Source organism: Limulus polyphemus, unplaced genomic scaffold (genome assembly GCF_000517525.1).
Source record: "Limulus polyphemus unplaced genomic scaffold, Limulus_polyphemus-2.1.2 Scaffold4488, whole genome shotgun sequence".
Taxonomy (NCBI): Eukaryota; Metazoa; Arthropoda; class Merostomata; order Xiphosura; family Limulidae; genus Limulus; species Limulus polyphemus.
In genome coordinates, this window is record NW_013670098.1 from 22,074 (window position 1) to 49,240 (window position 27,167).

General features: G+C 36.9%; 1 protein-coding gene across 1 annotated transcript in view; it reads right to left on the reverse strand.

Moving 5' to 3' along the window:
* Positions 1-27,167, reverse strand: part of LOC106471237 (dynein heavy chain 5, axonemal-like) — a 79,902-nt gene that overhangs the window by 18,704 nt on the left and 34,031 nt on the right. The window contains exons 9-14 of the mRNA XM_022399859.1: positions 23,616-23,723; positions 21,419-21,728; positions 16,140-16,163; positions 8,428-8,564; positions 4,272-4,500; positions 2,638-2,816 (exon numbers count right to left, since the gene is read on the reverse strand). Of these exons, the coding sequence (XP_022255567.1) occupies positions 2,638-2,816; positions 4,272-4,500; positions 8,428-8,564; positions 16,140-16,163; positions 21,419-21,728; positions 23,616-23,723 (987 nt within the window). The remainder of the gene's footprint in view (positions 1-2,637; positions 2,817-4,271; positions 4,501-8,427; positions 8,565-16,139; positions 16,164-21,418; positions 21,729-23,615; positions 23,724-27,167) is intronic.

Genomic DNA, 27,167 nt, shown 5'->3' on the forward strand with positions numbered 1-27,167 from the left:
TGAAATGCATTTAGGAGGTTTTAGGGATTACACAAAGGAAATTTGAGATTTTTTCTATAAAAACTTTAAAGAGTACAAAAAAAGTCATGTGGTCAGTCAAATTGACTGAGTCCGTATTGAGAGAGTTAAGAGACAGAGAGAGAGAGAGAGATTGTAAGGAAAAAGTGGCCAAGAGTTCAAATGGGGCCTGGGTAAGAGCAAGTAGAACCACATTAATGTTTCAGTCAGGTAAAGAAATCAGACAAGGGGGGATGATGAATTAAGAAAGACCAGAACAAAGTGAAAAGGGGAGAAAAGACAGAACAATAATGAAAAAGGCAAAAGGTAGCCAACAAGGCTATCCAAGAGCCTATGATGGTAGAAACTGACAAACATTGGCAGAAGAACCAGGTAAAGAAGATCAAAAGGTGGGCAATAGTAGGATGGCCTGGTAGTAAAGAGTAGCAGATGGGCCAGTGGTGAAACTGTTGTTGATAGACAGAGAGAGAGTACAAAGATGACATGAATGAGGTAAAAGAAGGGCTATGCAGTCAGAGAAACCTGACCAGCAAGCACGGGATGACACTTGGTGTGCCCAACTGGGAACAAATCCAATGAAATACCTGATGATGAAGTGACCAATGCATAAGAAGAATCATGTCTGGTCGAGAGAGTCAATCTGGCATCAAGTTCAAGGCCTTCCAAGATATGACAGGTTGTCAGTCTAACCCAATGTGAGTGGGCCCAAAACAGGAAATCCAATGTGCAGAAGCAAAGGTCTCTAGAGTGAGTCCCACCCTGAAAAATGGTATGGAAAATGACCATTGAATCATCATAGTAGATCATAACCAAGTTATTTCCAAGAAGAAGTAGGAAATAGGAACATATTCAATGGGGGGCAAAGAGTTCCAGGAAATTGATGTGGAATGTATGCTCCACAGGACACCAAACCCCAAAGTTTTAGTCATCCAGAGACACACCCCAACCTGTAAGAAATGGGTCAGTGAAGAGATGGAGATCTGGATAGGGAAGAGGGTATCAGTTGGATGTTGACCGTAGTGTTGGCATAATCCAACCATCTAGACAGATCTTGAAAAGAGAAGGTGGCATCATCCCAAGAAAGGACAAAATATTGTGGTAGATTTTCCATTGGTTGCTCAAAGTCCATTGAAGAAGCCTTATGTGAATCTGGCTTAAGCAGGTTCTAGAGAGGCATGAGTTGCCAAAGGAGATAAAAACTCTTGCGATTGGGGGAAGACTGAGCCCAACTGTGTTGAGAAAGGGGGATGGGGAGAAGTGACAGAAGCACAAGAAACAAGAAGGTAGAAGGTTCATGAAACCGAAGAACAGGAGTGGACTAATGAGGATGTGAGAGACAAGAAACCAAGGTGGAAACAGAGTACTGATATCAGGCAGCCTTAACTTGAGTCTCCAATGTGTTAGGAACACCCCCAAAGACTTCAGAGAGAAGAAATGGAGCCAGACAGAAGTCATAGGTAAGAATGGGGAAGAAAAACGGTGGAAAGAAGAACATGGTGTCACAGAAGGTCTCAACAACAGAGGAACTAAGGAAGCTGGTACAAGGCAGAAGATGAAACCCTGGCTAAGTATTGAAAATGACTGTCCATTAATTCACAGAAAAACTGTCAGGATCACATTGTAGGGCTTCAGATAGGAGAAAAAGAGAGTGTAGATAACGAAAGAGATGGGTATGAAAAAAGTGAAGACGGCAAAATTGATCACTAGAGAGTGTTACTGAAGACAGGAGATCAGTCCCTCAAGTGGGCAGAAGGGATTCCAGGGATTGGGAATTGAAGAATAGGAAAGGAGAATGGCCATAAACTATGGCAAAGGAATCCTGGAGTTAAGGAGGATGAGGCATTTCAAAGTGGGAATGAAACTGATCCAGGAATGTGTCAACATGAACCTATATGCTTGGAGGAGGGTGAAAAATCAAATAATCCTCAGCATGATAGTCATGTAGTAAGAGTCAGGAAGAAACAAAAGACATAGGAGAAAGGAAAAGTAAAGAACAAACCTGAGTAACCAAATCCACAAAGATAGTTGGAGGAGGAACATTATCCTCAACAGGTAAAGAGAGAGAAATGAATTATGGTGATAATTTGTTTCATAGTCAATGATCCTCTAGTGGTCACAGACAAATAAAGGTAGTGTTAGGAACATTGCCAGAACCTCAGGAAGAGGTAATAGCCACAGTCACTCGAGGATTCATAGTTATTGTATGTTATCAAATATTTTTTAGTGTCATTGTAGCCTGATATCGAAGTTGAAACAAAACTAAAAAAGACCATAAAAAGTTAACACTATGAAAAGGCAGTTCAAACCTCACAAACTGATTAAGTCTAAACTTAAAGAAACACATCTGTTAAAGACAGGATAAGAATGATTTCATTTCAAGTGCAAGTACTTATTGAGATCTACTGCACATAGAGGATGTGTTGTCCTCCTACTGGTGGAGGGTTATTGTCACATGATGATTACATCATGCACTAGCACAGTTCACATAATAAAAAGTATCTTAGGTAAGAGATAGCTCAAGGCTAGTGATGTGTACAAAATCTCAAAGGTGGATGTGCAAATAATAGCTACCTTGTGAAGAGAGGTAAGCATATTATTTCAGAATATAAAAATTCTAACCTGTTTAAGCCATGCCTGATGATACATCATTTCAAAAGTTACAAGGCACTGAGCAACACGATTGTACTTTTTCACAACTTTTTTTCCTTCTGCTGTTTTGAGAATTCCATATTTCACCTTTAGGATTAATATAGGTTCCTCAATCCGTTTGAATAGGTGACGAGCCCAGCTTATTTTTCCTGGTATATAAGATAAAAAAAGCATCTATATGCATAAAATTTATTTTCAAATAACTTGTAACATTTGCAAATACCTGTAGCTATAACATGGTCTGGTTTTAGTCTTAGGAAACTATGATACACTATTAATTTATATGTTCAATATTTATTTATTCTTATCTTCAAAGGAGGTTCTAATATATAAAATTTCAGTTTATGTGTGGGTTTTTGGCCCAAAGCTATACAATGTACTGTATGCACTATGTCTACTACAGGGAATTGAACCCCAAACTTTAGCAGTCCAAGTCCTTAAACTTAACACTGATCCACTGGGAGATGATATATAAAATAAAAATTCTAGTGAATGACCAATGTATACCATACTTTAGTTCAAGGCATTTGATGAAAAATGTTCATTTTTGCTGGAAATAAAGAAAGATACTGAAAGAAGAGTTTATGTTTTAAGTTTGTAAATTAATTAATTAAAAAATTTATATATTTTTATTTAGGTATACTCAGATAATTTACAAGACCTTAGCTAGACATTCTGTGCAAAAACGATGTATATGGTTGTGAATGATATTTTACCTTGTCCTTGGATGGTTACTAATGGTTAAGTACAGTGTAGGTATATGTGACCAGTGCTTTTCATGACATCTGGCATGCTAAGCATATATGAAGGTACAGGATGCTCTATTTTCTCTTTTTTTTTTTAAATAATGAATTTAGTCTTCTAATGTGAGTGAACTAGCATTATGTTAAGTCCTAGCAAAGCTTGAACTTGAATGGTTCTAAGCAAAGCTAGTGCTTCAAGAAATCGTTTTTGTGTTGGTCAAGTTAAATTGACAAACTTATCATGTTCTCATTTGTATCTGCTTATAATTAAGACATACATTTCATGACTTTTTTTTTAATAAAGTATACTTTTATTTAAAATTCAAACAACTATCTTAGTCTCTATACTTCTAGTCAAATTTGACTCATTTATACTCTGCATACATTTCCTAGGAATCTCCTGCTACTGTGAAGCATAATTTACTTACCTCCTGGCTATTTACTCCTTGGAATATATCACGCAATTATAAAAAACCCAAATAAAAACAAAGAAGATACTACGAGAAGTCTATAGAGATATAACATAAGTATGTGGGATGACACTACATAAACTATTAAGCAAATATAATAAAAGTATAATGATTGACACTAGAGAAAACTCCCTAACATCACAATAATGGAACGAATGATGACATACAAGACGTTCCCAAGTACAACTAGAGGATGGTGGTTTAAACCACTCAATTGCCCAAATGTGACAAAACAATGCTAAATTATGTGATGAGATTTCCACATACGATAAGTATCATATCATCATCAAAATACACAAGATTGGGTACTGCAGATGTTACCTTGAATTAATAATGTAATAGTGAATTTGTACATATTGTAAAATAGTCCTACTGAAAATCACCCCTTCACCTGCAATTGGAGCAAAATTTCTTGGAATTGGAGGATCCAGCCTTTCTTTCTGGTACTTTTCTGAGATTAAATCTAGCTCCTTGTTGTACTTCACAAGAATTTGTTTGTATTTATCAGCTAGCTGAATGCCATCTAATGGTAGGTTCTCCACATGAGCCAGGAACCTGAGGGCTTGGTGTGAAGAGGAAGTAGCTTGAAAATGGTCATCCAATATATTGATAAATCTTATCTGTAAGAGATAACAAGTCATAAAGTTATAAACCTACACTGTTTACTTGTAGATTAATTTTCTCAGGGAATGGATGGATGAAAGAGCAAATAAGAAAACTTATGAAGAAATGGATAAACTTTTGTGTAAGTGCACATTTGTGTTAATTGCAAATCTTACCCTATATGGGATTGACAGTGATCATTTCAATTTGTAAACTATCCACAAATGTGACATCTTAACAATGCATTGATCATTGATTTTTCTATGAAATATACTTTGTTTGATATTGCTGTCTTGTTTTACTATCAAAATAAGACAAATTTATCTTTGGTATATATCTTTTGCACATCAGTATATTTTTCATTTGTTATGGAAGAGTGAAAGTTAAAATTATTTTTTCCTGAAAATGTATTTCCAATATATATTTACCTCTGTACACAGTTAAGCTATCTTCTCTGTGTGTCTGCCTTAAAGTTTCCATACCACTAGCCTTTAGGCAGCTGCCACATAATATTACAAGATTTTTCACATGCTACTGCATAATGAGGTTATTATGCAGCAAAAAACTTCACACCAACAGGAGAATGACACAGCTCCTTGCAAACTAACTCCTTCTGTGCCTTTACACTCATGAATCTTCATTCTTTAATGAGGCAATAAATATTAAGGTGCACCATAAGTGGGTAGGAAAGGTGGGAATGTGTGTCTAGAGGTGAGTATCTATAGGAAATACATTTTCAGGTAAAGAAAATATTAACTTCCAAGATGATACACACCTCTACACACAGTTAAGCTAGAATCCTATGTTGAAGTGGTGGAGGGGCCAGTGCAAAAATTTACTTAGATGAGTTCCCTTCAGAAAGTGGCCAAAGGATACCAATGGAGTGTGACACCTAATTGCAGGGGCTACATAGAGGCACACCTGTGGGAGACTACATCTCTTCTCTTCCAGGGTATACTCTTCACCCAGGTAAAATGGAAGAAGAGGTAAATGAGCTCCATGTGTTGCAGGGATGGGTGGAATAAGAACATGGTCATCTGAGTACTTGCACACAAAATGTCAGAGAGCCAATACATGTAGCATGATTGGAGCACATTCAAATCATACGTTGTGCTTACCTCGACTCTACTGTCAGTTTATTGGACTGACATCAGCTACAAGAGGAAGGAACAGAATTCATGCCACAGTGTGTGTGCATGGCTTGACTTGACTTAACAGACATCAGCTGCAGGAGAATGGCACAATTTGTTAATGTGTGTTTGCCTCAACTCAACTGAACAGGAGATGACTGCAGGAGGAGGGCACAATTGGACAGTGTACTCACTTTGACTCTACTGAATAAACATCAAATATAGGAGGAGAACATGGTTTATTAGTGCTTGCTCACCTTACTCAACTGAACAAGTGATGTTTGTAGGAGGAGAGCACATATGTATAAAGAGTGCTGGTAGATGGATAAGGTAAATTTGACAAAAAGAATGAGAAAGGAAAAAGGCTACCCAATTCAAAGGTCTTCAATGGGCAATGGCCTGAATAAATCCCAAACATCATGATGGAGGGACAAGATCCCTTGATGTAACAGAGGTGTGAGGTTGAAGCAAGAGAGAGAGAGTATAGTTAGTAGGGGAAGAGTGAACAAGGTTTAACAGGCCAAAGGGGTGTCACCATGAGGAAACAACAAAGAGTGTCTCAAATCAAGGCTAGGACCTGAGTTAAAAGATGGAGAAGGGAGTAAACCTAATGAAAAAGATGAGACCAGTCCTGGCTGAAACCATCAACAGCCAGGGCCTAGGAATAGGGAACATGTGATTAAAAGAGGAAGCTTGGAAATATGAAGAATGACAAAGACATTGATGACTGGAGTCCCCAAGAGAGAGCACACCCAACAGAAAACCCGGGGTAAGGAAACCATTCCATGGACAGAACACAGTATGACCAGATTCATAGCATCTAGTAAATGGCAGGCGATAAGAATTGTCCCTTCCCAATAAGGAAGGTCCACTGTTTGAAAGTAAAGGATCCTGGATACGGTTCCCCCTTGGTGGTTGATATAGGAAAAACCATGGAGTTGTCAGAATGGTTCATATTGAAATGATCTACTGGGAGAGTTAAGAAAAGGCAGCATGCTTGATGGACTATTAGAAGTTCAATTGCATTAATATGGAGTGAGAGGATTAATCCTGGGACCATGTGTCTGATGTGATATTTTCATTCAGTGGTTCCCCCCTACCAGAGGGGAAAGCAGCAGTGAAGAGATATTGGTCCAGTGCGGGTGGAGGTAATGGAACACCAATGGTAATATTGGATTGGTCCAGCCACCAATACAAATCTTTGAGTAGAAGAGGAGATAAATGAACCATTGAGATCAAAGGTTCCCTTGAATGGTGCTTCTCGTCACACAAGGAAAAACAGAGGAGGTGCATACGTATATGACCCAAAGGGATAAACAGTTCCAGTGAAGCCATGGTCCCCAAAAGCTAAAATTCTCTCACAAAAGTAAGAGTAGGATAGGCACAAAACCTGGTGACTAGCAGTTCCAAAGCTTACAGACAGATAGGAGAAGGCTGAGCACAACTGTGAAATGAGTGAATAAAATATTGAGTGGGAGTAAAGAAAAACTTGGAAAGAATCATCTGGAAAATTCTCTGGGGCCTGGTGGAGTGCCTCAGACTTTAGATGTAGACAGAATGACTGAAACTGAGGATATAAGAATCACACAGATGGAGAGGACGAGGATTGAGAATGCAGAAACATAGTTGGTTATGAAAAAGGTAAACAAAAATTAGTTAGAGATAGGATTAAGAAGTAGGGAACAAGAACAATAATATGACACAGGAGAAAGAGAAAAAAATTTAAATCCAAATAATGTAAAAAACCTGTGTGAGGAAATTATTCACTCACACAAGTAGTGGGTGAGTTCATAATTTGTAGAACAAAAGAAGGAAGTTAAGTTCCCTAAACATTGCAAATTTAATTAAACTGAAAAAGAAAAAACATGTCTGATGTGTTCAGTGCCAAGGAAAAGAATGAAGATTTATGAGTGCAAAAGCACCAGTTAGTGCACAAGGAGGTGTGTCACCCTCCTATTGATGGAGGGCTTTTACTGCATTGTAGCATCATTACACAATAACAAAATTCATGAGAAATTTTGTAAAATTAAGTGGGAATTGCCCAAGGGCTAGTGGCATGTAAACATCTAAGGCAGACACATGGAAAAGATAGTTTAACAGAGGTGTGTATTGTCTCAGAACATAGCAGTATCCTACCATCATGAAGCTTAATCTTTTATCACAACTAAGTAGAACCTTAAAAGATTTTTCCTCAGATATTATGTCAGTTTTTTTCATCCAAAAGTAAAAAACAACTGGAAAGAATAGTTGAAAGAAAGAAGATAAAATGGTTATTAGCTGAAGCATGAAAGAGGTAAGGTAAAGCTGTAAAAATATGTAAAATCAGAAAGAAAAATCAATAAATATTTTGAAACAAAGATTGTTTACTACAGCAAATTACTTCTCTCTTAAGCAATGACTTCTAGAAGAGCTTGCTTTATAAAGTGGTGTGTGAATGCTAATATATATAAACATTTTTAATTTCATTTATGGTCTAAGAAGATTATATTTATTGTTTTCTTTTATGAAATAAACAGGTGTTTAGGCACTAACTGATTACAAGCCATCTGTTAACTGATTGTTTTTTTTTCCTAAAATAAATTATATCCATTAACATACTTTCATGAACAGTCCCTGTATTACCATTTTTATCTAAAGTTTTATTTCAATATGCTTGAAAGAAAGTAATTATATTTGTCTCGACAAAATTTTCAACAAATTTATTATTTCAAATATTCCTAAAATTTAAAAGAACAATACTGATATCTGACAAACCAAGATCTTTAAACGTACTTGTTCAAAAAAATTCAATTAAAATTATTATGTCTGTCTGACCTTTATCTTTTCTATATTTGCAAAAAACTCCATAAGGCTTTCTTCAAATTCAAGATTTCTGTGATCTAGTATGTTGTATGATGCCACTTGTAAGGATGCAACAAGATTTTTAAAAGTTGTCTCCATCTCCTGTAGACCTGGAGCATAAAGAAAACATAACCTTTAACCTTTCTTTAATTTTTTTTTTAATACAAATAAACTAATATTTATAAACAAAATGCCTAAAATACAGTCACATACAATTTTATAGTTTTCATACATAAAGTTCAAGAAATTCTATTAGTAAATAAGAACACAGTGACCTTATGGAAACATATTCTCTAAACTGAAAGATTTCATGAATCCATATTACAAAAATAAGCAAAGACCTACACATTTAGCCAGCAAGTTTTTTAATGTAGAAAATTTGGTAATACTTTGCTTACATTATTCTTCAATAAATTTGGATATACTGTACTTCAGTTATAAGAAAGAACAATAATTGGACAGTTAAATATAATACTTAACCAATTTATGATGCAGAAACAATGGAATATAATTTTTCATGAGCAAATGTTTGTAAAATCATGTAAAAATGAAATGTATACATCAATTTACAAAAATATTTATTATTTCAAAGAATAAATGATAAACTAATTTAAATCTTTTTAGTTCTATTCATTTGTTATAAATACAAATTATTTTTAGATTTTGTAATGGTTAATTGTTTTAAATTTTAAGATTCACAAGTTTCAGTGCAAGACTTACACTTTCTTCAAAATAAACATGATTCAGTCCTACAGTAGCTAATACATTATGATGCAATAATGATGCTAAAATAATGTTAAATCATGAATTTGAAAACAAAATAATATAGTTTTCAAAATGGCCAAAATTAAATTTTACAGTTGTTTAATGAAATTAATAATATAATAGGGGAATTTGGAATAACTATAAGGATTAAAAAATTTAAACACAATACATTTTTATTCTCAGCCTAATCCACAGACTAGGTACCTTTGATTAATGATGAGCTAGTGAATTTGGGTTAATGTTAACATTTTCTAACACTGAAAATGTATTTCCAATAGATAGTTACCTCCTCTAACCCATAGCTATCTTGACCTTCATTTGCCCTCTAGGTATTGGTAAATCTTATGAACAGTGTACCAGTCTTTTATACCCATATATTTTGTGTGTCATTGCAGCAACATGTGCTAACCATGTGACCACCCTCCACCAATCCCATTGAACCCTCTATACTACCATTGCAGCAACATGTGCTGATCATGTGACCACCCTCCACCAATACCATTGCACCCTGTATACTACCGTTGCAGCACAATCCTCACTTTTGAGAATTGGCATATACAAACCCAAAAACACGGACAAATCAGTGGGGAGGAAGGGTGGGTGAGAGGAGGTAAGTACCTATTGGAAATACATTTTCAGTGTTAGAAAATGTTAGCTTCCAAAACGGTACAACCTCCGTTCCCCCATAGCTAGAATCTCACATTGGAAAGTTGAATGGGTCAGTGAAGGCACAAAAACAAATAATCAAGTGGAGAGTGACCCCTATGAAAAAAAGCATGTATGCCACTATTAAAATATGAGGCACACCTGTGGGGTATAGCACTACTTCTGGAACAGGTATGCTCTTCACCCAGTAAAGAAGATAAGACACATAGGGCAGAAATGAAGAGAATACGTGAATAGGGCTAGAGGACCATATATGAATCTCCCAAGTGTCTTGGGATGTGGCATATTATGCCAAATGCAGTCCAAGGACAAAAACAACATGGAAGCACCTTACATAAGTTTGTAAAATCAACAAGTGCAGTCTGCCTCAGCAAAAACATCCAGAGGAGGAGCTTTGGATTTAGAACAAGATAGCCAAGTGAGGTCCACCCACGCAAAAACATCCGGGGGAATCCTCTTGGTATACATTGGATTATGTCAAGTGCAGTCCATCTGGGCAAAAACATCCAGAGGAAGCACCTTGCATAAGAGATTTCGTGCCATATTGTATGTGTAATATGCAGCATAACAATGATAGAGAAACCAACAAGTGTGGTCCGCTCAGGCAAACACATCCATAAGAAGCGCCTTGGATTAATGTCAAGATAGCCAAGTGAGGTCCACCCAGGCACAAACATCCGGGGGAAGCCCCTTGGTATATATTGGATTATGTCATATGCAGTCCATCCGGCCAGAAGCAATCCAGTGGAAGCACCTTGCATAATAGACATAGTGCCATAATGTGTGTATAATAGACAGCATAACAACAACAGCCCTCTTCTCATCATGTGGGTACATATGGGCACAATATTTTGTTATTGTACAAAACCCATTTGTGAGGAAACCTCCATGGTCCATTACTCCAGTGACTGGGAACCAGAAGTAGGAAGGATCATCGTGCTCCACTGGAAGAAAGAGGGGGCATACATTAGGGGGTCTGGAGGAGCAATTCACCAGAGATAGTGCAATGGGTGTTTGCATTTCCCTATTTTCAAAAGCAGAAAGACCCAGATTGTAAAAATCACGGGTCAGTAGAGATGGGCAAAAATCCCTATCTGCTTTACTCATGAAGTCCATGAGTGACAGTTCTCAAGATATAGATATAGATACACCACCAGAAAAGCATCCAGTGGTCTTACAGAAACACCCCATCTCCATAGTGAGAATTAGAAAGAAGTAGAGTAAATGGTAGTATAAAACAATTCAGCATACTTGACCAAGCAGAAATGCAAAGGAAAACAACTTTTTCTGCATAAGTGAAACCAAAATGTCAACTTATCCCAGCTAAAGGCAAACAGATGTGTGGAAAATTGCCACAGGTGGAAGAAGATACCAGACCGAGGAGGATACAGCAATATGATGCAAATAATGTGCAATGAACATGTTGGGAGTATTCCACATTCCCACTTGTACAATCTCCTCCAAAGGATAGTGGACCTGAGCAGTTAAAGACCAAGTAACATGGCGCATCTGGTGGAAAGACACATTAAACAGCTGACGGTCTTGGGAAGGTAGGAAAGAATGGGTTAAAGGAGAACCTAAGAAGCATGGTAAAGAATACAGGAAACATTAATAGCATAAAAACGACCACTAGTGAGAAGGAGAACAAAATAGGTCTTAAGGAAAAGGTGGTACAAAGAACACATAGCAACAGGTTCGAAAGGAGAATGGTCATGAGCATGAAAAACGACAATGAGATCCCAATCCGCCTAAATGGATGGGGTGGATGAACAATATGAAAGGAATGGAAAAGAATAGAAATAACAGAGGAGGTGAAGGATCTTTGAAAATGGGAGAAGCAAAAGGTGTGGGGCAGAGAAGCATGACAACTAGAAACAGTGGATGCAGACAAACCTTGATCAAATAACCTGGTAAAGAACCTGGACAAGTGACAAACTCAAGGAAGGAAAGGACGGAATCCTAGGCGAATGGACCCCTGGTGAAAGGTAGACCAACAATGCTGATACACGAACAATGAGGAAAGATGTATGGATTGGGTAAACAAAGAACTACACAGGTAGTAAATCTCTGAGAGGAGGCATTGGACTGGACAAAAGCCATGTGTGAGGACAGAGTTTGGTGAAATCTGGACGAAACACATTCAACTGAGGTTGCCAGAGTAGACACCTGAGCAGAGGTAAGGGAAGGGGTTGCTGCCCCAGTAAAGGCCAAAGTAGAGGAAACCACGACTGAGCAGGCCAATACAGAGCAACTAGCAACATACAGCAAGGAGTGGTCTGTATGAGAGAAAGAACTATAGTGAGGAGTCTGATCAGAAGGTAAGCATAGAGATGAAGGCCCCTCCAATCCTGACTGAATGCATCTACCACCACCAGAGATGAAGGGAGCAGGACAGGACACCAAAACAAAGGAAGTTTGACATTCAAATGGGTTGCAAACACTTTAATATGAGGCACATCCAGGCAAGAACACCCCCACTGAAAAAAACCCAGATAAATAGACCACTCGGTAGGAATAACTTAGTTGGGGCAGGATAGATGGTCTACAACCAGATTCATAACACCCAGAATATGACATGACAAGGATGTGATGTTGTAGATGTGGTTGAGTGTGAGAAAACACAGGGTCCTGGAGTTGGTACCCCGTTGTTTGGAGATATAACTGAAGACAGTTGAATTGTCAGAATGAACCATAACCACCCACTCTCATAAAAGTGGGAGAAAATGAGTGAGAGCCCAACAGACCCGCAAACAGCTCCAAGTGGTTGATATGGTAAGTGTATTCCTCAATGGACCACTGACCCGAAATCTCTCAAGAGTTGAGAGAAGCCCCCAACCCACCAAAGAAGCATCTATGAACAGATGTGAGTCAGGACAATGTGGGGGAAGAGGAGCCCCATGGTAAGAGTCTGTTAAGCCACCAAACAAGGTTGGCCTTGATCCTTTGAGGAAAGGTAATAAGATGATCCAAGAGATTGTGGGAGAAGTTCTGTTGGTTAAGAAGCATCCACTGAAGAGAACATGTGTGCTCGACCCAAGGGAATGAGGCCTTCCAGGGAGGCCCACATCCCTAAAAGAGAGAGAACCTCTCAAGCAGAAAGAGAAGGTGAAGACAGAGCCCGAGTGACTGCTTGTTGTATAACCTGGACCCAAAGTGGAGAAGGTTGGGCCCAACCAAGACAGGAATTGATGAGGACCCCCAAATGAATGAGACATTGAGTGTGAGTGAGAAAGGACTTCTCCACCTTGATGAGAAACCCCACTCGAGCAGACTCACAAAGAATGAATCGGGTGTGATTGGCAGATATAGCTCAGGAAGAGGCAAGCAGGAACCAGTCGTCCATGTAATGATGAGTCTGAAGACCCAATGAATGAAGATGGCATGCAAAGGCATGGTCAACACAACCCGACAGAACACATAAGGAGCCAAGGCAAGACCAAACAGTAGTGCAAAGAACTGGAACACATCTTCCCTGTAGATGAACGGAAGATAACGACATGACTCTTGAGGAATGGGGATATGAAAGTAAGCATCTGTCACATCGAATTGGATCACCCAAAGACCCAAGCAGAAAATACACCAAAGAGAGAGGTAGTATGAATCCATGGTGAATTGGGGTGTGTTCAGAAAGGCATTCAGCCAGGATACATTGATAATAGGTCTCCAATCTCCTGTCTTTTTTGGGGACAACAAACAGACGGGAGTAAAAACAAAGATGAACAGGCAACACTACAGCACCCTTCAGAGAAGGATCGAGAACTGACTTCACTAGACGACTGGACAAGACACAATCCAAAGGAGGAGAAAAAGAAACCAGGAAAGAGGGCAGGAGTGGATGGGCCAGGAATTGAATGAATAGACTCTCTGACATAACCCATAACACCCATGGATCAATCATGAAGGGTTTCCAGATGGTAGAAAAGAGTTGTAACCTGGTCCCCACCTGTCCATGGAAAGACATCCCATCACCAATAATGGTGAGGCAGAGAGGAATGGGAACAGGAATAATGGGTGTAAGGAAGGGAACATCGGGAGTAGGGGAAAAGGGCAGGGCAAAGAAGAAGGAGCACAGGCACTCGAACAGGCAAAGACTGAGCAGAATCAGTAGGGTGAAACAAATGAGAAGGAAGGGAGAACAAAGAAGAATGCAATCTCGCCACATTGACCCTGGACTCCACAGATTCAGGAAGACCCCCAAAGACCATTTCACACAGAAACGGGGCTTGACGAAGTTCCTGTAATGACAAAAGGGGGAGACACACACCTACAAGTAACACATCCCTCCCAAGTAAATTCCAACAACACAAAATCCAAATGTCAGGGACAAGGCTGAAGCTGACAACCAGACCATAATAGACCACAGGAGAGTCCAGAGATTGGGAGAACTGATCAGGAGACTGGTGGAAGGCCTGAGACAACAATTGTAAAGAGGAAAGAACACGTAAAAGATTGGTTAATGTAATGCAAATAGTAGTAAACTGAGATCTATTAAAATGAACCAAGGCATTAGGATTAGAACCCCACAAGGGAAGGAGAGGATATAAATGCTGAGAATTCAAATAGGGATTTGAGGCATGTTGGTAAGCAAAAGAGCATTGGTTCAAATGCCAAGAGGGATGAGGCATACTTACTTCCTACTGTACTTGAGCAGCAAAAAGTTGAGCTTAAACAAAAATGTCAGAAGAGGGAGAAGAAAAAAAAATAATCGGAATGAGGCTCTTCTCCCAGAAAGGAAGAAGTAGAAGAATCAAGGGCTAAAGGGGGGACATGTAAAATTTGACAAACCTGATCAATAAGAAAGGTAGACTCTCCTGACTGTCAACATTATGTGACTGGCCAAAAAAAAATGGGGCAGGAAAAACTCAGTCAAAATTGTACTCCCCCTGACAAAACTTCCTTAGAAGCGTGGCCCTGGATCCTTCCTGAGAACAAGCAGAAGAAGCAGCAAAAGCATCTAACTCCTGCTGAACTAATGCCTGAATCTCCTCGACCGACATCGGCAACTCACCACGCTGGGGTCTAGTGACACGAGTTTTGTTCATATTGGCAGGAACTTCTTCATCTGCCACATGAAAATTCGAATTCATAAGTGCATGTGGACTTTAAAAAACAATAGTAAAGGAACTACTAAATGAACAAGTAATTCAAACTAAAAGTGGAAACTAGGAAGAAAACACACAAAAACGTAGCAAAATTTGCTTGAAGAACAACTGAAAACACACATCTGAATACTGTCGTGCCAATTGAGAAAGTGAGGATTGTGCTGCAATGGTGGATGGAACTACCTGCTCTAGTATAGAGGGTGCATTGGGATTGGTGGAGGGTGGTCACATGATCAGCACATATTGCTGCAATCATGCAAAAAATATAGAGGTATAAAAGACTGGTGCACTGTTCATAAGATTTACCAATGCCTAGAGGGCAAATGAAGGTCGATACAGCTAAGGGAGGGAAGTGGTAGTACTGTTTTGGAAGTTAAAATTTACAAATTTAAACACACAAAGCAATGTACTATATTAATTCAAATTGTAAAAATCTGGGTCCTCTAATTGTTTATTAAAATAAGCTTTAAATCTACTATATTTTCTAAATGAGCTTCAGTATTTATTCAAATATGGCACTTACATAGTACTTTCATGTTTAAAATCACTTCAAGTTAAAGTAGTAATTGTAGAAAAAAAAGAGAGATTAATTCATTTGAACAAAATCTTGAAATAAATGTTGTGTTTTATGACATAAATATTGCTTGATTATTATATAGTTATGTGTTACAAATTTTGGAAAACTGTAATTCACAGTTTTGAGTTTTGATCAGTAAGCCTAGTCAAAACTGTTTTACAAAATCAGCAAATTTCCTTGTGAAAATTATGTAAAATTATCATCCTACAAAGTGAGAATGATCTGGAGAGAAGTTTAGTTTTAAAATTGTTTATGAAGTAGTGGTTGAGATTTCTATTCCATCAGTGTGTGAGAATTGTTAACAAATATGTAGTATCAGTGATTTATCAACGTCTTGCAAGGTAAAATTTTAACTTTGCAATGCATAACTTGTTTATAACAACCAGTTGTGAAAGTATAAATGCATTAACGTGTTATTTCTTATAGTTTTATTTCTTCAATATAGTCTATGGAACTATTCTACATAAACCCACAACATGTTAATACATTGTATGTTGTAAAGTGCATAATATAAACTGCAAATTACACTCTGTACAAATTGTTATTTGGATCTTTTATATTGACAATCTACTCACCTTCAGTGTCAGGACTAAGTAATCCTGAAAATAATAAAAACACGACAACATAAAATGCTTCATTTGTTAACAGTTAAATTCCACATAAAAATATTATCTACTCTGGTCTAAACTGTTTATTTAACAAATCTTTTGATTTTCAGAACAAAATACAGCAAAACAACTTATATCACCTTTAAAGTAAATTGATTGGTGGAAAGAGTCATGTAATAAAATAAATTTATTTCAAATACATTATTTTAGCACAGCCTGGAAACGTAATTGGTATGAATATACAAGAATCTACTGAGATAATTAAATGAAAAAAAAAGTAAATTTAAATTATTGAATAAGGATGATGGACCTAATGGAAATGTTGTTAGCAGATGGCATGAAATTCTTTAATATGTAAATTGGTGGGTTAATAATTGTATAAATAAGTGTTATTTTTTGCAAAACATTACACTCCTGAGGATGACGCAAGAGTATACCTCGAAGCATGTAGAGTGTATGAAATTGTTTTCCAGTCTCATCGAGATTTTTAGCACTTTTTAACCTTGTACAGTAACTTATTATTTTAGTAACTTAGAGACTGGAAACAATCTAATTTTTAGAATTGTGTATAAAATAATCATTGTTTTTTAAAAATTTTTAGTTTTTAGGATTGAACATTACACACGTGCCAAAAAATTTTGAAAAAACATTGTAATATAACCTAATTCTATTTTATTATTTCCACAGAAAATTGTAAATGTTATTAGATAATCAAGAATAGTTATATATTTAGTCAATGTGTAATACATATATATGCCCATAAGTTAATTCTTATCCAATTAGTTCTAAAAATGAACTATAATTGTGGCATCATTTACATACAGAGTTATTATCTTTTGTATAGTTTGCTACACTTTTTGGAATTAAATTAACTTTCAAACAGGTACTTACCTCCTAAATACTCAAAGCTTTCCCTTGTAGAGTTTGAACTCATGCTGTCAACAAAACATGAGACTCAAATTTTCAAATGTCCTTTATGTATTGCACAGCATGTATCACTTACCCATAATTCTCCACTCTCCAACCTTCCACATGACTTATTATAAGCTTCAGATCTCATATAAATTTTATTTACCTGCCATAATTGAGATTTCATTGAAAGTTACAGTCATCATGAAGATTTGATGTTGAGGAGACAGGAAGAAAGGTATTGCAGAGGTAAGTACCTGTCTGAAATTCATTTTAATTCTAGACATGTAAAATTCAAGTCAGGTACACTCACCTTTTAAATACTGAAAGCCAGTGTGTGGGAAATGATGAACATAAAAAGAAACATACAAATACAAAACTATAAGCTACAGAGCAGGAAAATAATAATATAGACTATAAGAAATATGTAACCAAGCACAGTTGGAGTAGATCCAGAAGCAGAAAACAGTTCAAAGAACTAGATTCGAGGAAAATGAGTAGAGAGAACCAGCCATACAAAACAAACAACTTATTCATAGGACACTAAGAAAGAAGGCATTCTTCTCAGCATGATACTTCTTCAACCACAACACCCTCTAGTTCAGGCAAAAGGTTTTTGTGAGCAGTAATAGCATATTGAATCTGTGGAACCAACAATGTGACACGGGTGATAATGTAAACAGACAGGAGGAATACTATGTCCTGCTGCTGAAAGGTTCTCAAGTGAGCAGCTCAGACACATATTATGTAAGAATATACTCCAGAGGCAGTAACTCCTCTTCATTCACATCAAAAATGGACAGTGAGTCACATAACAAGCCAAATTAATGTGCACTCAGGAAGAACTGAGGAAAGAACCAAGCAGACTGGGCTCAACAATGTAAGGACATTCCAATGGGAGCATCAGAACATAAATAAATAGTAAAACTTCAATGATTCCTATCCTTGTTGGAGCTCAGACATCTAATAATATGTGTAGTCTCATTTCCAACATATCTAATGCTATGCAAGGACATGTATGCAGGAATGGGATAGGTCTGCCACCACTCCCTAGTCTACATCAATCACAAGATGGTACCTCTATCCACTTCCAAAGGATAACACCCTTTCAAGGAGCTCCAGCATAGATAGTGGAATTTTGTCTAGAACAAACATAAAAATATATGAGGCATGCAAGAGTTGTGACTAGACAAATCCATGTACAGAGTCTCACAGAAGGAGGAACCACGATTTATTTTTTCTGAATATTCAAATATATTCTCACCCTCTAATGCCCCTAGAATGAATAGGAGTGATGGATGACACAGAAATACTTGGTTTTCCTAGGACAAACATAGAAATTAAAGAATGTATGAAAGTCCTGACTTGACAATTCAATATAATTATAAATTTTTGATTCATAAGAAAAAACTGTATTTGATTATTTTGTTTTGATTATTTTCTACTGTTTGTTTTGAAGTCAAAATCATTTACAATCCCAGACACCTTGGAAATAGTTAACAAAGGGTGTTAACAAAATATACAAAACTCACAAGATATGGATTCCATCCATCAAGCCAGGAGAATAACCACAAGTGGAAAATGGAATCCTGAAACTGCATATAAAGCAATGTGATGAAGGTAAAATAGCAAAAGAATATGCAGATTCTTCCCCATGATAGCCTATAAAATGTCCACTAAAGGGTATAGAAACCATGAAGACAAACATACAGCCAATGATGAATGTAATGAGATGTAACCTGAAGTCCACACTTAAGGTGGTCAGAAACATTATGATAAACAAAACAGATCGGCCCATTCAATAAAGTGGATGAAGCAAAGTCTGTGAAACGAGAATTATCATAAAGTATAAACAGCCAATTCTGAGCCCCTCAAAAAGATTCCATTTTTGTAATATAGGAGCAAACCACTCTGACCAGACATACAAAACATGATCCAGCAGAAAAATCAGGGTCTGTCATAGCAGGTAACATAACAGAAAAAAGAAAACAGTACTGATTGTCTCTTGCAGCTAAAGTCTCTGGTAGGAAGGCTTTATCAAGATATAAGTATAGAGACTTCCTTGAAAAAAAGGGTACAAGAAACATCTATGGCAAAAATGCGAGTAACAAAAAGAAAATTTGTCGAGGAAAGATGATACAGTAACAAGTTGCAAAGGGTTCAAAAGGAAGAGCCAGGTAACTTAACCAACAATAAATAATAAAGAAACTTAGTATTCTGAAAATTGTTTAATTTTGAAGCCTAAGTTCAAAGGAGGTCCAGTTCAATCTACACTTTAATGAATGTGTGTTATTGGATTATACTAGTTTCGGAGAATTCCACTCCTTATCAGTAACCCTGAACACAAGTTAATCAAAGAGAGTTAAACAGGACCTATATCATAGTGAAAAGTATCAAACATATTGTTGGTTCACACCAACAGTATGTTTAGAAGTTAACCAATAGGTATGGTATACTACTAGTGAAGAACATCTGCAAGAATGTGTCAACATTTCAGCTATCCAAGAAGAGAAACAAACCATCTTTACTAACAAAGGGCTACATTACAGCCAGTCATAAAACTATAGACAAGAAATGTTGTTGAGGAAGATACGTGAGAGGAGTAGCAACAATGGTGGAGCAGGCCAGCATGGAATAATAAGAACTGGACAATGGAATCAACTGATTCTTGATCAATACCTGAGAAACAAGATGAAGAAGAGGCATAAAAACAATTTTTACATGACAGATTCAAAGCATTCACTTCTAAAGAAGCTGGACCCAGAAATTAAAACTAGTGAAACATCAGAAGATGATGCACTGCTGTCACATATATATCAAGAATCACATAACCAAATCATTGGCATAGCTAATGAAATACCAGCTCAAAGAAAGGCATGAATGTAGCCAAATAAGTAGAAAAACTGCAGCAAACAAATGCTGTGAGATCAAGTCCCTCTCTGCCTATTGGTATATGCCACCACAGTGGAACTTTCTGTGAATATTAAAAACACATGAGTAGTGTAACAAGGGTAGTAACCCATAACATTCATGTTCAGCAGTCCAAAGTTCCAACAGAATGATGTGAGAATGGGATATATGTAAAGACCACACATGAAAAGTGACAGTCCCCAAACACATCACCCTAACTCTATAGAGAGGCATCAATTATATCCAGAGGAAGTAGAAGAAAAGGGTAAACTAAAATTGGAAACTCATGGAGGAGTCACAATTGCAGGTAATCAAGAGTTGCAGGAGAAATTCGAACAGACATCAAGTCTGAGGATAGACTCCACGAAGGGGCAAGATCCCAATGATGGTGTCTCAAGTAAGCATGGTCCATAGGAGTTGCCATGTAAAGAGAGGCTGTCATTCCCAAAACAGAAAGGATGTTCTTGGCAGGTGGATAAATATACTCACCCAAAACTTGAAAGATTGCAAAGCCAAAGGTGATGGGTAAAAACCTCCGGAAAAAGTATTAATACAAAATTCCAGATGAACGAGATATTGAGTGGGCACAAAATGAGACTTTGACTCATGAACAATCTATCACAAAGAAGAAGCTAACTGGGAGGTCAATTCAGTGTGAGACAATTACTGAGTGAGAATCCTCTAATCATCTATGTAATGATGATAATCGTTACTGGGTGTGTGTAGAAAACCAGCAGTTCTCTTCACATGTTAAGATGTAGGATTCATAAGCCAGAACAAAAGAAGGAATGTTCATAAACTGATAAACCACCTCACAATTTGCAAAAACAAAAAAATGGATTAGAATTAGGACAATAAATAAACATCTTTTAAATCTCCATTTGTCATACATAAAAACCTTGATGAAGACAAAAGAAAAAGTTGAGTGTTACAAAAATTAATTATCCACATGATTATGATACCTATAAGGAATATCAGTACACAATGGGATGAATACATTGAACAATCATAGTTGGCAATACATCTACAAGTTTTCCTTGCATGCTACATGCAGATTGCGTAAGTAAGGTCTTCAACTAAGTCGTAGACATTCTGACAGTGGCAGAAATAGTTGAATGTGTAAGAACATTATAGCAAACTTAACAATACAATGGTCAATAAGTATATCACATTGGTCAATAAAAAATATTCAAATTGTGACATGAAGAGCAGAGTTTAATAAGATCCCCTGATGCTTGTGCCGCAAATAATGTGAAGCTTGCTCCACAACAAATGAAAGACATTTGAATTCCACATTTTGTTGATAGCATGAATTCAAACTCAACAAGAAAAGGCTTTCAGCATTTCAGAGGTTATTCTACCTAATTTTAATTATATTCATTGTTATGATATATGTATGCATAAAAGAATGATTAATGTGAACTGACCTTCTAATCGAGAAGACAACAACCTTTTATATTGTGTGATAGTGTTTAGCAACTTCTTAATCTTCAGGAGACGATTACAGAATGCATTAAATTTTCCAAAAACAAAAACTTCACTGAATCGAAATTGCTTTTCTTCAGGTATTTCAGCCATCTTGTCTTTGATACGCTTAAAGCAGGCTTGATATTCAGTGTTTAGCTTGATACAATTCTCCAGCTTTTTTAGGATGACATTTTGAGACTGAGTCCAGACACTTTCTTTTCCTTTTTCTGAGATATATAAACGGCAAGCCTTGATCATCTGATTAGTAATCTAATGGAAGAAAAATAATTATAAAAGTTACAGGTTGAAAAGGCATATTAAATTAACTAATTATCAAGAATGCTTAGCTGATCATACTCATGCACTGATGTTCTAAAAATCTCTTAGCTAATGGAAAAAATGGCAAAAATGAAGAATTGAAGTGTTATATAAAATAAACAAATACCATAAAACATTTACTTTACAATTTATTTATAGCATAATTTTTGTTATTGTTAATCATAAAGTAACAATCTCTGACCTTTTTGGAGCAAGAAACTTTTAAAATGTCTTGTATAAAATAGAAAGTAAAGGAACACATTAGATAAATATGCTACCAGCTTATAAAAAAATAATAGTTTCATGATACTGTTACTTCAGTGGAAGTCACATGATGCTGGGAGCATGCGCGCTGGGGTTTCTCAAAGGATCATGAATTATCGAGAAGGCCCAAGTTTGTTCGAGGCACCCTCTGTTTTAGTATATAAGCCTGGTGAGAAAAACCAATGCAATTGCAGAGATAGATAGATTGAAGAGATAGATAATTGAGTCAAGCGAACAGTAGACACCGTAAGTAAAGTGTATGAATCACTGTGATTTATAGAGTGTGTTATAAAGGTTAAGTTTAAACTTAAGTTTAAGTTGCTTCTCTTCTTTTGTATGAATATGAGCTGCATCAGAGTACAGATTACACTGTGACTGGCTGTTATGAATGACAAACCAGTGAAATTATGCCATTACATAGCTGTGTGTGTGCACATGTGAATGTTACCTCCTGAAGAGTAGAATGCACATGCATGAAGTGGTCACAATGGATGTGTAGCTTCTCAAAAACCATTGCATGGGAGAGATAACCAAACCAAAAGGTTGAAATGGGCATCAGACTTCAAACAATGGAATGAGCAAAGTTTCCTTGATGACAGAAAAAGAGAGAGCAGTATCACAGTCAATTTACAATATCTACAGTAAGCATGCTAGGAACTAATACAAATATAGGCTGTACATCAGCCATTGGTGTTAAAGACCTGCACAAAATTGAAAGTCTCCTGACTACTGACAGATTCAAACAGATTTTTACCCATTATGTCATTCCCTCATGAACAAGACTTGTTGTGCAGGAATTCATCTTCCAGCAAGACAGTGATCTCAAGCATGGAGCAAATGTGTGGAAGGAAAAAGTGGTTGATAGAACACTTGCAACCATGGATTGGCCTGTGTAAAGTTATATTACAAATATTATTAATACTGTATGAATTTATATGGAAACTGAGTAGCTCAAATGGCAACAAAATATATTGGTTGATTGGCTGAATTGTGAGCAGTAATACAGGATATTTGGAACAATATTTCATAGTCATAAATTTTTAAACTTGCAGTAGCATAAAAACAAGATGTGCAGCTCTGTTTAAAGTAAATACAAAATACTAGTGCATTGTATAACTTATTTGCTTTTCTTTTGTATTTCATGCAATAATGAATCGCACATAAGATAAATTAACCATTTAGTTGCCATTAAATATTGTTTGTGATTAATGTATTACCTATGCATTTCCATAATTATTCCCAAAACTATACATAAAAATTTGGTCATAGAGCTTAAGTGAAACAACATGAGTAAAGCCTAAAATAATCTTCTGAATAAGATTTATGAAGAAATGTCAGTCAATGGATTTATTTCTTAATATCATTAAAACAAGATTAAATCTACTGTAGGTTTACAATAAAATTATGGCCAAGATATCCACTCATGAAAATTTGCAACTGCTGAACCATTTTCACAAGTTCCAAATTTAGGTCCAATGAAAATATGTTAAATAAAAAGTTTTAAATTATCACCTTCCTTCACATTTTGAAAACTAAAAGCTTAGGACACCTGCTCAATCAAAGTTTTCTAATTACCTTAGTAAAGATGGCAGTCATACACTCAGATGAATTATAGTAGCATGATATTGCATTAATCATTTTCAGAACATTTATTAGCGCTGGTAGACCTTTCACCATGTTCAACTGAAAACAAAGAAACAAATATTTTGATATTGTGAACTGATTAGCTTTCTGTCAATATTCACTAAAGATTTTAGTGGTTAGAAGAATGACTTTTACACTTCAATCTTGATTTCCACTAAAAAAATGGATATTGCCATAAAATTGACTGACAAATGGATAGAACATTCGTTACTATGATGCAATTATATCAATTAAGAAATATCATGATTAACAATATATGTACAAAATGAACTAACAAAGTATCACTGAATTGAATGATATATTCCACTTGAAAGCAGATGTTTGTAGTACCTGACACAATATGTTGTCCTTAAAAATATTTTGGCTTTTTATTTGGAAATATCTTGTGCTGTATTTACTATGTTAATCCTTTTAATTTATAAATGAAATTTTAGTCACAAAAATGATAAATACTAAATTGGCCCAATGATTCTTATGGGTAGATGTTCTAAGCTATCTATGAGTAAACAATAACAATGCTGAATATGTATTTCTGATAGATACTTACCTCTTCTCACATAATAGCTTTACATGATTTGTGCTGTCCTCTATATGTGCAATTTTTTCTCACCACTAGCCTTGAAGTTCCCACTTAACATCGTGTTTACATATGGTATAGCTGTGTTGTAGCATGCAAATGAGCATGCAACAACCCCCCACCAATAGGAGTGTGACACACCATCCTAGTGCAGCTGACTCAATCTATACTATAGAAAACAATCATCACTTTGAGATAAGGCAAAGAAAAGATGCACCAAAAGTGGGAAGGATGGGTGGAAAGTGTGTATCGGAAATACATTTTCAGTGTTGGAAAATGTTAACTTCCGATATGATACACTACCTATGCTCATATAATAGCTATAATTGAACATTGAAATGGTAAAAGAACCAGTACAAAAGTTACCTAGATGAACACTCTTTGGAAGGCATCTGAAGAGAACTCATGGAGTGTGATACCTTTATATATATAGTCACATTTATGGGAGATTGCACTACATCTGTACCAGGGTACAAATTTGAGTGCTGTAAAGATATGAGTGGCTAATCTGGGCAAAAAAGACACAAGTCTAATCAGCAAATGGATTTGCCAGATGGTGTAGAGTGGCTAGACTGTATTCAGAGGGTCAACTCCAGTCCAAAACTAGGCAGCATCAGGAATGTGTTTTCCAGTCCATGGTAAAAGGAGAGTCCCACCCATATTCACCTTAAGATTAAGAAACAGAAGAGAAAAGCAACTTCCCGATTCAGGCAGGGCACATGTGTGTAGACCCAGTACACAAACAACACCAGGCCACTCAGAAACCCAACATCAGGACAACAGTAAGAAGAGGCTTGGTCAACTCTGATCCAAAACCAGGTAGTATCACGAAATTTTTGTCAGGTCCATAGTAGGAAGAGAGCCTCTACCAACCACGTGTTCTATGCCAATCCGACACCAGACCACCCAGGAACCAACCTCCAGGAGGCAGTAGGGTCGGAGAAAGCCAACCAGAGAAATGAATTGTTTAAAACTAGGTGGCATCAGGTATTTGTCTTCTGGTCTGCAGTAGAAGGAGAGTACTCACCATGTACACCAACAGAACACAACTACTCTACTCTTGACTGAGTGGAAGTGGTCACACTCAGGAGATGGCATCCATGGTCTACCACACCAGTGGCTAGGAAATAACAAGGGCTCCCATACTCCACTAGAAGAGGGTGGAAAACAATGCAATGGTGAATCCAAAGAAATGGAGAAAGGTAACACCATAAGACTGTGTAATGGATGACCATGAAAACCTTATTTTGAATAGCAGGCTAGTCCAGGTTTATTCAACTAGGACCAGAGGGATGGGCAGCAATCCAAACACTGCTTTACTTGTGATAGTCCATGAGTTGGTATGATCTGGAATATACCTTATTTATGAAGCAATATACTGCAAGGAACCCTCAAGCAGTCTTGTGAAACACACCATCTCATCAGTGAGCATTATAGACCTTTAAAGGACATATGATGTGGATTTAAAGTTAAGTATATCTGGACAGGCTCCATTCATTACTGAGCAGGATCCACAAATGTAGAAATAGGCCACTGTAAAGGTAAGATATATAAAAAGAAAACTTACCCATTCAGAACCGGTAAGGGGTATGTAGAATGGTGACAGGAGGAAATTGATATCCGGAAGAAGAGGAGGTGGACAAAAGATGAAAAAAAATGTGCTAAGAAAGTATGTAGGGTAGTCCACATGCCAGCCTGCACAAACTCTTCCAACAAATGATGGAAGTGAAGAGCCAGGGAGAGAGTAAGGTGTCACACTTGAAAGAGTTGACATGAATCTACATCCAATGAAGCATAGGTTAAATGGACGAGTTGCTGTAGCCATTCCTTGAAAGTAAAAGGAGAAATATCTCAAGGAGATGGGGAATTCCAAAGAATAAATAGATGGAAACATGAACGTTGCAAAGGAGCAAAACAGAACAAATAACAACAAACCATGTGGATAGAGCAGAGAAAATGAATTGGAACAGAACAAGAATAAAGGTGTGAAATGGGAGAAAAACAACAGGAAATCCTCAATAGCCACGGCTGTAATTAGATCTCAAATTGATCAAGAGATGGAGCTATGAGCAAAAAGTTTGTACTTGAAAAAAACTCAGAGCCATTCTATGAGCTGCTATGCCACAGCTAAAAATACAGGAAAAAGCAATGGCATGCACATCATATCTCCTATGTCCACAGGTAAAAAGTAAGAAGTAGAACCTAAGCAAAAGATGGTACAAGGTACAAGAGACAAAAGGGTCAAAGAGAGGAAGGGTAATGGTGTGGAGAACAGTATTCAGGTCTCAATCTTGAAGGATTACAAGACGAGGAGAAAGAAGGTGGCAAAAAGGACAAAAAAGAGACAGAAGAGAATACATGATGATAATGTGAAAACCTGAAAGTATTAGGTAAAGCTGCCCAGTAACCAGCCTTGGTCAAAAGCAATAAACCTCTTTTGAACAGCCAACAAAAAAATTTGAAAAGATTGGGGGGATAGAAGGAAGGGGATTGAATAAAACATGACTCAGTGACCAACTACTGTATGTGAGCCTTTGTCATGGATTAACAAGGATGGAGGAAGAATGAGCTAAACAAAGAAGAAGCAAGGCTACACCTACAGAGAGTCTAAAATGTCTTGCAAGAGACTGGACAAAATCCACACATGAAGTCAGAGTGATGACACTGCTGGATTGGAGAGTGAGGAGTAAAGTTGAAGAAGTAGAGAGAGTGCCAGAGGTAAAGGAAGGGAAGGAGAGGAAAGAACAGGAGAAGGTGCAACAGAGGAAACCAGGGCTTAGCCAGCCAGTATAGAGTTATCAGGACTCAACATGGTGTGTTCAAAAAAAGAGGAAAGACATGTGCAAGAAGTGGAGTAGGAGATAAAATTGGACCATTCCTGACTGAATGCATCCCCAGCTAAAGCT